The sequence below is a fragment of the Saccostrea cucullata genome, unplaced genomic scaffold (genome assembly GCF_032062105.1).
Source record: "Saccostrea cucullata isolate Sc308-1 unplaced genomic scaffold, CSIRO_AGI_Scuc_v1 ctg17679, whole genome shotgun sequence".
NCBI lineage: Eukaryota > Metazoa > Mollusca > Bivalvia > Ostreida > Ostreidae > Saccostrea > Saccostrea cuccullata.
Window position 1 is genome coordinate 1 of NW_026930042.1, and position 10,889 is coordinate 10,889.

The window sequence follows — 10,889 nt, forward strand, 5'->3', positions numbered from 1 at the left end:
ATATGTAAAAAAAATGTTTTAAGAAACGAAATGATTTCTTAATAAAATGTTACTAACATAAATAAATCAAAGATGCCTAATTTTTAATTTACAGGCAAAAGAAGCAGCATCTAGTGGTGACGTTTTAGAAGCGGAAGTCCAGTCTAAACGCGCGCGCCTCTTTGTCATCATCTCTCTGGCAGTCGGGATCGTGCTCTTTGTAATTATAATAATTGTACGTGTATCAAGCCCTAGCACGAATCAATACTGAATTTCTACTCATTCCTGCTAGAGGTTTACTCTCAGAATGCATTTTAACTCCGACATTTGTTTTTCTCAGAAACATTATTAACTAACACTTTTTTGTATTGAATAAATAAAAACTTGTGTTTTTTTAATAATTTTTTTTAATATAAACTTCTGAATTGTCAATGAACTTGTTTGTAAAATCAGAAAGTTTAGTTTACAAAATTATTTTACAATTGACCAGTGACGATGGAAGTAGATTAACCGTTTCATTTTTATTAAAAAAGCAGCTTTCAGGTATGTCAAAGAGTCTGAACCTTATTAAAAGAAAAATGCCTAGACAATCTTATCATATGGAATAAATGTATAAAGTGTTTTCAACCTGTTTTATTTGGATGCTGTGATTTTGGTATTTTTGTGACTTCAATGTTTGAAAGCTTTATGGTGTTAATAATTACGAACATCCGATCTGCACTTTTTGATTATTTTGTTGCTCAATATTCCTGGAAATTCTCCTTCACCTCTCTGATTATTTTAGTGTGGAGAACATTAATTGGAATCTAATGTTATCCCTATTTTTTATTTTTAACTCATTCTTCAATACTGAAGTCAAATGTGTGACAAGAGGGCTAAATTTTAGAAGTTGTTAGATCTGTTATTTTTATATATTGATCAAGTCATTACACTTTCCTCTTCCAGAAAAATATTATTGGAAGATAATCCAAGTTGTAAGAAAAGAGATACAGTTCAGTAAAACTAACATGTCTGGAATTTTTATGTACGTAACTTGGTGTCCACAGTGATTGAAATTAAAGTAAATAACCTATGATATTTTAAATGAAACTTTGGAAGTAAATAAAGGCTAGTATGCATAGTTTACAGCTTAGTTTATTTTTGCTTTATGCCTCCTTACTATAAAAATGTATTGGAGATTCTCAGTGGACACCGTTACAAACATAAAAATTGAAGAAGTATTATATTGCTGTATTTTCAATAGCAGTTGGATTTTGACTTGGTTATTATAAATCTGCTGTTTAATACCAATGCTTTTTAATTCAAAAATGGAATAAACCAAAAGTAGTGTTAGTTCTTTACTTTAGACTCATAAAAGAGGTAATTATGTAAGTAACATAGACACCAAATCCCGTATATCTGAATAAAAAGGTAGTAATATTGTACAAAAATTAATATTGTACAAAAATAACAGACACTGGTATTTAATCCACTAACTTGATTTTATTTCCATATTACAAAATCTTAATTATCAAATTTATATAAGAGTTTTCTCTTGGACTTCTGGATGAAAACTGGGGGTCCTAGAATCTTTTTAACTGAGCGAAAAGGCTCCCAACTTTCATCAGTTCTGGTTGGCCAAAAGTAAAGTCCTGATACTTTGTCTTTAACCATAAAGTTAAGATGAAGTTCCTCAGAGACTTCTTTAATCTAAAAAAGAAGTTATTTGCATCATTTCAAAACTGTTAGAAAAAGCTTAAGGGATGCACAGTGTATAAAGAAAAAACATCCAATATGATTAGAAAACTGTACAATATAAAATAAAGTTTTGATCATATGGACTGTTAAATTCAATCGATCAATGTGTGAGAATCAGAAGGCTAAAATGACAAGAAAAACTAATAATGAAATAACTTTATGCTAAAATTGTTAGCTCATAAATAAAATACAAGTGCTGGAAAAAAAGAACCTGGTAAACAAACCATGAGTTAATATGTTAGTTTTATAATGTCGATGAACAATTACCTCTGCTACATAACGCTCTGGTACACCTCTTGTGTCACTGCATAAAGTGACAACCACAAATTGTCCTGCACTGTGATTTTCAATAGTGATTGAATTAATTAAATGTGAAAACTTGAGTGAAATCCTAGACTCAGTACCACTTGATGCTTACCTAAATACTGATGCTGAGTGTTCATCCATCATCCTTGAATCTGTCAAATTGATTAAAAGAGATACATAGTTAAATTTTTGTTGTAACATGTCATTTGATTGATACAAGATTTATTTTATATCGTGTAACATAAGTTGCCTACATCACTATGAGTTACGTCAAAAACTCATTATTCCGCTTAACGTTACTTTTGAAATATGCTCAATTTGAAGCCTTATTTTGGATGAAAACATTATCTTCTTGTCTGCACTGAAATTAAATCATAAAGAATCAAGCCTATTATATCCTACGTTAAACAATATCAAAAATGTTATTCTTGCTTATATTTTAAAAAAGTATAATACACTGTTACATACCATGTTCATTTTGACCAGATTCATTTCCACCATTTTCTGCTCCATTCTCCTCATCCTGACCCTGGATTTGACCCAATTCATCCAATCCACCATTTTCTGCTCCATTCTCCTCATCCTGGCCCTGGATTTGACCCAATTCATCCAATCCACCATTGTCTGCTCCATTCTCCTCATCCTGACCATCCTCCTGGGCATCTAAAATTTGGACACATTATGGATGATTCTATAATTTTTACAGCATGTAAAAGACATTTTATAAAATTGTATGTTTTAGTGGAAATAATTACCTCTGTTTCTTTGCCTTTGATTCCTGATTTTCAAATTGTATACTTTCCAATCTCCTGTCAAAGATGCAAACTGGCACTCAGAATCTTCAGTGACTCCAATGCAAGCATCACAGAAACAGCTTCGTTCCCTGGCAGTTACAATGTATTGCTGTATTCCTCGGAAAGAAAATAGACTCCGGCACTGCTTCACTGTTTTGACTCTGTTTGTTATCTGCTCTCTGTCTCTGTTTACATCTCCTGTCTTGACAAAAAAGAATGTTCTCTTTGAATGAGAGTGACCGTCTATGGTAAGTTTATTCTTGGAATAGTTGAAAAAGTCCTCAGCATTTGAAATAATGGTTCCCCTTGTTGTAACAGCCAGACTAGCACTCCTTTTAATCACCCCTGCTTCACCATCACATGGTCCTTTACCATGGCGAGAACCAAAAAAGTGCTTCTCCACACTAAAACCAAAATCTTCGTGACACATGCTCATGTCTACAAAATTATACTTTGACTTGTACTGTGTAGGTGCACCATCTGAAAACTGGATTTCCTTTTCAATATTAAGCCCCACACCTTGAATTAAGTACTCATTGGTTTTTGCTATGAAGTGTTGTACAAGATGATAGTCATGCTTATGGTCTTCTGAGATGAAAACAACAGATTCCCTGACATTTTCATTGCAGTTCTCCTCTGTGCACTTGTAGTAAGCCACAACTGGATGGATGGTGACCTGTTCATATGTCCAGTGGGCACTCTGGGCTTCATCTTGGTGTCTGCAACAGTAGTTTTCAGCAAAGTCCAGACATACCATGACCCAGTTCCTTGGAATATTTCCTTTCAAATTTTCAAATTCCTTAGACTGCCATTGTGCATTAAACAAATGTTTTGAAAATGGGGAAAGTTCTTGTCTCAATTGATCCAGAAACTCGAGAACTGTTCCTGTAATTCTTTTCAATTCCATAAATCTCTTTACAGTTTGTCTTCCATTTACTTCTGTTGTTTTTGTTCCTAATTGCCACCGTTTCCATGTAATTTGTGAAGCCGAGAACGTATTCCTCATTTCTGACACAGCTTCATCAAATTTACCAACTCCACACAGGTTACAATTTCTGTCTATACAATCCTTCTTGTAGTAGTTGTTTTCTTTTGGGCAAAGGGTAAGTCTAGATAGTGCATATCTATCATCAGCAATTTTTTCTTGTTCATTCATAGAACAGAAAAGTCTTAGACTCTGAAGCTTGAAATCAATGTTAATGCAGTATTCACAGAGGCACTGTAGATACTTTGTTTTTGACATAGTGAGCACATTTTTAGGTCTAAGTTCCACAAACTTGCTGTACGATACTTTCACTTCTGGATTTTCTGCACAATAAGTATCATAAGTATGCTTCAAACTTCCTTCTAATGCCATCTTTACTGTTAGGTCTTTCTTCACTGAACTGACGTTTGGGATTTCTCTTGAAATATAGGAGTTTTGATAAAATCCTTGAATGTTGGTGTGGACTCGTTCAGGTAAAGCATCTTTCCTCTTTTTTCTTTCTATATCAGTAATGTTTTCACCCCCTTTTAATTTTTTTCCCAAGGTCTGACTGAGTCCAAAATAATTTCTAAGGGCTTTATTGGCTCCAAATTTATTTTTTGCTAGAATAGCCTCGTGCAGAGGTCGGCGCGAAGCGTTGTCTTTTTTGCTCCTTTTCTGTTTCAGGTTTTTCAATGTTTGGCTAAAATTTTTACACGTCTCTTCCAAGTCAAAAAGTTTTTTTTTTGAAGCTGGGGACATTATAACTCTTTTTCTCAATGCTGCTTTTTTCCGAGGAGTACTTCTATGAATAATGTTAGAGACAACCTCTGCAAATTTTTCTGGATTTTTTGGAAGAACTTTGATTGACCTCGACACAGCTTTTCTTTTGGCACCATTTGTATTATATGTATCAGCTCTTGTGTTTTCTGTTTGTACTGTGGATGAAATTGAGGTACTAGATGACTTCCCTTTTCTTAATGCGTAAAGTTGTCGTCTTCTTTCATTTATTCTTCTTTTCTTTTGTGATGTCAAATTGAGTCTTTGTAATGCTTTTTGTTTTCTCCATACTTCTCTCTGCTGCTCAGTAGCTTTTCTTGTTCTTTGAACTTTTCTTCTGATGTCTTCTTTTGCTCCCTGTATTTTCTCATTCTTATTTTTGATTTTTCATTGTATCTTTCTCTTTGTTCTGGTGTTAAACTAGTTCTAAGTACTTTCACACGTAGTGTTTCATATGCTCGGTGTCGCTTATAAGCTTCTTCATCTTCTTTTAGTCTCTTCCGCCAGGCACTTTGAGCTAGCCTATTTTTTGTTTTTGGTGATAGTTTCAGTACTTCTGTGGATGTTTGTTGTTTTTCCTGTACAAATAAAAGTTAAATCTTTATTCACAAAGTCCATCCAAAGAAAAAAAAATCATGTGTTGTTTACTATAAATAAATTTTATATATGCAAAGCTAATCCTTAGTGTCCATGTTATGAACATAGTCTGACATCACATTTTAAAAGAGAAATTAAAGCATTAAAACATCTTTTTCTTACTTGTACATACACTCATTTACTACTCTTTAGATATTCAGTTATTCAAATAACTGAATTAATTTTCTGTCAGATTAAACAGTGAACCTAATATGTTATGTTCAAACAATGGAAACTAAAATTATTGTGTCTTGTTTGAACATCATGTTTCCATTAAAACATCAATGAATATGAAAATTACTTCAAGATCAGATGATTTAAAGTAAACAGGTAATAAATTTTAAACTATGGGTTAATACAAATGGAGAGCACGATACTTTTCAAATAAAATTTACGTTCAAAACAATGGACTCCACATATTCGTGTCTAATTACGAACATAAACAAGAGCAGAATATTTAAAAATATGAAGGAAAATTTATCATCTGATAAAGCAATAATCATTGTTAAATTAATCTATGATATTTTGTTCAATTACATTTCATAAATCGCAAGAATATTGTCAAAAGACAGTTGTTCGTAACAAGAGACGCGAATTGAAGGTCAAATGCCAAACAGAAAATTCTCGACGCCGACAGATCAATGCATTGTATGTGGTCATTGTGGACATGTTCAAGCTCCTGATAAGACATGCAATGCATGAAAACAAACTAACAATAATTATCATGTCAAATTTGTACTTAAAAGAACAAAAAATCTAAATACTTACAGATTCTTTATGTTCGCAACTCCTTGTCCGACGATCGGACGCGATCGACATCGCCATTTTTATTCAGCCGACTGTTACGCCACCTTTCTACTTTCGGTTTCTAAAAATACGGCCATACAGTGGGAATTTCCTGATAAGGAACGATAACTGCTTGGTTGTTAATTTTGTCATAAATTTGACACATTTAGGTTCGTAACGACCAAGACACCATTTTTTACTGATGAGAGACCATGTACAAAAAATAATAACGGTTGAGTTTCTGTGTATAAAACTTTTTAAAAAAATAAAACATCATTCTCCGTCATTGATTAAATGTGAAATTAAAACCTGATTACTTATTTTACTACCATTACCGAGGCACTTAAATTGTCAACGCCTAAGGACACGACACGTTATGAACGTAAACAGCTTGTTTGTATCAGCGGGGTAAAAAACTTGAAGAGAATAAGTCATGTTAAACCACATGTATATTTTATTTTGTATATAAACTAACAGCAGACGCACCTTTTTAAGGACACAATACACACATTCTTTATATATAGACGTTTTTTAACATGCTTCTGAATTATGTCACAATTCTTGTGTGTAAAAGTTCCTGCATGCTACATAAAAAAGACAATCTTTAATTTATTCCACATCACATATCCATATAATTATTTAATTTATATCTTACAAATAGGTTTGACATAAGTAACATTTATTTATTTATTTTTACACTTTATTTATTGAAAAAATAAGGTAGATAGGGAAAGTAGTGAAAATTGGCCAGTATTGAAGAATGAGTTTTTTATTAATATTATTTAGAAATCAATTCAGTATGAGTATAATAAATCGAATTACATTTTGCGTTTTGGAGCATTTAAAATTTTAAAAACTGACATATGATTGTGAAGTATTTCGAACTACACTGTAAAACAATTGTTAAAAGTCGTAAACACAGCCTTGTGTATATGTCAAGTTTAGCATTTAAGCTGTCTTATCTTATATCTAAAAGGAAAGAAAAATTGTTTTTATAGATAGGAAATGTGTTTAGACTTTATTAAAGAATAGTTTGACTTCTTACGCGTGTTGAAGCTCTTGAGTTTTGTTGATTCAATGAGTTTACATACAGAATTGTAACTAACTATATAAACAATTTTATGGGTAAAAAAAGTAATTCATTTCTTCGTTAGTCTAGTAACAGGGAAGTTAAGAAGTTAAATTTAATGCTTTTCTAACATATATGAAATATTGTTAACTTATCCCGTTACCGTGCAAAAACTATCCCCAACAGGAACGGCTGCATGTATATCATACTTCATACGCAATATAATGCTGCATTCATTGTGAGCCTTCACTCTGAACACCGATCCCGATCAGCTCCTTCCGTTTCTCTACTACTTGGTTTTACGTATTAAAATTATTAATATCTTCCTTGTATTCTGACCAGTATTTATAATTACGAGGGTTGTAAGAAAAGTTTACAGACCTCCTTGTTATGTTTTGATAATACATTAATGTATTGATTGATTGATTATATACTGTTTAATGTCCCTCTCCAGAATATTTCACTGATATGGAGACGTCATCATTGCCGGTGAAGGGTTGCAAATTTATGCCTATGCTCGGCACTTACGGCCTTTGAGCAGGGAGGATCTTTATCGTGCCACACCTGCTGTGACACGGGGCCTCGGTTTATACGGACTCATCCGAAGGACCGCCCCATTAAGTCGCCTTTTACGACAAGCAAGGGGAATGAGGACCTATTCTAACCCGGATCCCCATGGGGCTACATTAATGTAGGATAACAGCCAAATCTTACCCTTTAATTGATGTAAAAATTAGATAACTATTAAAAGTGTAATAAAGTGTAATTTTTGACGTTGCAACCTTAAAGAAAGCAAACGAACATTGCGAGTGGAAGAAATCGACAATTTTTAACCCACATTTGTTGTATTTTTTCGGTAATTTAGCAGGGTTTTAGTTTTTCATTAAAAACAATTAAAACATTTTACATTTTTGTGTTGCTAGATTATTGAAAATACATGTAGTTTCTACTGCTGCGTATTCTACCTCGCAGTGACAAGGTTTCGCATATGTTTTAGAGAATTGAACGTCGTAGATTTTTAATGGTTTTCATTACGGAAATAACAACCGGTTACCATCGTATATGGAATACCTGGGCTGTCTTATCATGGCAAATTTAATCATGACAAAAGCGCATCACATTATTATGAATGTACATTTATAAATTAAATGCTGACATGATAACACAATACTGGCATTCCATAGTTATACATTTGATATAATAACAAATAATAACTATTGCATTACTGTACACATTTTTTGTAAAAAAAAAAAAAAAAAAAAAAAAGGATTTACTTTGTGTTTTTCACTCTGAATTCAGCAAAATGTTTTAAAAGGATACTGTATGCAATGTGTATTTTTTTCTAAATCCCAGTTTTCAAAGTCGTATCTTATTAAAATATCATTATTAATGATTGATTGATCATTGTTTTAAATCCCTTTCATGATTTTTCTTCCCATATATAATGAGATCACTTTATATGAGGGGTGATCAAAAAGTTCGCAAACTATCTCTATATCTACAAAACCGCAATTCAGATTAGAATGAAATTCGGTACACACATAGCCATACACAAGGTCTATAAACAGCATATGCTGAATAAAGTTTTTCTCTTTGTTTGTGACGTCACAATTTGAAAATGACGTCACTATGTAGGTCACTTGTGACGTAAAATGGTTGTGTCAGTCGAACTCGTTCTACAAACGACTGTACAATTTATTGTATATCTTAGATATCCCTCTGCAGTATCATATAATTTTATTGCCCCCTCTGAAATACTTGCAACTTTCAATGTAAAAAAAGTCATCGCTGTCACGTTAAAAAAACATTCAATAAATCGATCAATTGATCATATCTGTTAATGGATTGTTTTGTGTCTGAACCTCAGGAGAATCACACACTTCATATCTTATGATTGAAAAGAATCAATGTTCTCACTTAGGACTAAGGTATCTCTTATAATCTATGTGTGTCCTTAGATGGCCTTGATGGGATGCATCTCAGTGCCTCGGAGAAAAGTACATTCGCTAGCGACATTTAGATCCATCCATCAACACAATTAAAGGGATTTAATTATATTTTATTTTAGAAAATATTTTTTAAAAGATATTTTTAAGATATTTTTTTCAAAGGGGGAGGGGGAAATATTGTAAGCTCAGTTTTCAAAACATTCCTTTAATTTTTTTAATGGAGATTTGGTTAAGGTTGGTAAAGTCCAGTTTATTTAGATCATGACTCATTAAAAATCCAAGTAGATAGCAAGGTGGAATTCATTTTAAAATTTTATTGAAATAAGGGGAATTCAAAACAAGAATTTTAGTATTGGAGGCCAACATCTGTATTGGGTAAGCATTTCCCACAAAATAAAGAAAAAAACCTTTTATTCCTCTTAAGTGTTATAACGTTAATCTGTAAATCTTTGCTGTAGATTGATTTTGAACAAATTTGCGAGTTCATTGCATTCGCAAAAATATTTTTCTTAAAATAAATCACCGATAAGAAAATGTAAACAAAGCAGTGGTCATTCGCAAAATTTTGAAACGTAAGAATTAATCAACAGGATTTTGACCTGAATTCGCAAACTAAAGTCGACGTAAAAATTTCGAGATTTACGGTATGATTCTAATACTTTGTACATATTTGGGTTAAAGAAGTGTTTAATTACCATTTAGATTTTATCCTTGAATATTTGAAATTCTTAATAAGCATTGTACGTTTCCTTAATTCCGATGAATGTGTAAATACAAAAAAGAAACAAATGCTTTTGGGGTACTGTGAAATAACTAATTTTCGTGGGGGTTTAATTTTCGTTGTTTTCGTGGTGTGAAGAGACCCACGAATTCATGTCCACCACGAAATGTAAATTTTCATATGCACAACTACTAAAAAGGTCTTCATCAACGAAATCAAATCCCAACGAACTATCATTTTTTCCTTCAACCACGAAAATTTGACCCCACGAAAATATGTGATTTTACAGTATATTTACAAGTCATTATTATAATTTTAAACTTCAATTTTAAATATTTAAAAATATTCCAGCAGAGGTAGATTACTATTTATAATGCCATGTTTATTTAATACTCGCAGTTTATTAATTATATTTGCATTCTTCTATGTTGTCAAGAATATCAGAGGAAGTCCTATCTTTTCTATGACTTTTAAGTTCTTAAATTTATATCAAAGAGCTAAAATCGTTCTTGAAATAGATATATATATACTATGAAAGAAATTTTGCTTTCTCTGAATTTTAAACACTTGAGCATGAAGAGTTTTCATTCTTTGCAAAAATATGCGTTAATACGAGGGATGATCAAAAAGTTAACGAACTAATTGAATAGCTTCCATAAAAGAAATGATAGAGGGTTTTTGTGTTGAACAATTTTAAAGCCATATATGGCGTAACTGATCAAAAAAATATATTTTTGAAAAATGCAAAATTAAGTAAAGAAATATAGTTAATACATAAAAATTAAAGCTTTTCATACAATTCTGAACGCGGAGAACACCTCTTTTCATTAATAATACGATTTTATCTTCTCTGTAATATGTTACTAGAGTATTTAAATCTTTTGTATTTTCTTCCGAGTCGGAGAAAATTCCGAGAATCCAAATTAAATTGTGATATCTTTAAAACGTAATTGACTTAGATTTTGCAATTTACGGAAAAGTTCTATCTTCATATAAAGTAATGATACAAATAATAAGTTCTTATGATTTTAGTCTAATAATTTTCATTGTACATACGCCATATATGGCTTTAAAGTAGTCCTCTCCAATCAAAATGTACATCTGCGACCGTTCTGCCCATACGCAAATCACGTGATCTAGGCGGTCACATGACATGCTCCGTCGCGTT

The 10,889-nt window shown here is 32.1% G+C and overlaps 1 protein-coding gene across 1 annotated transcript; it reads right to left on the reverse strand.

The window, feature by feature from the left end:
• Nucleotides 1-1,541: 1,541 nt before the first annotated feature.
• Nucleotides 1,542-4,877, reverse strand: LOC134282769 (uncharacterized). Its single transcript, XM_062765163.1, has 4 exons — nucleotides 2,778-4,877; nucleotides 2,491-2,685; nucleotides 2,135-2,174; nucleotides 1,542-1,668 (listed from the first exon to the last, which is right to left on the reverse strand). Exons 1-4 carry the CDS (start codon nucleotides 4,540-4,542, stop codon nucleotides 1,542-1,544), a joined length of 2,127 nt encoding a protein of 708 aa, XP_062621147.1. The 5' UTR covers nucleotides 4,543-4,877.
• Nucleotides 4,878-10,889: the final 6,012 nt, after the last annotated feature.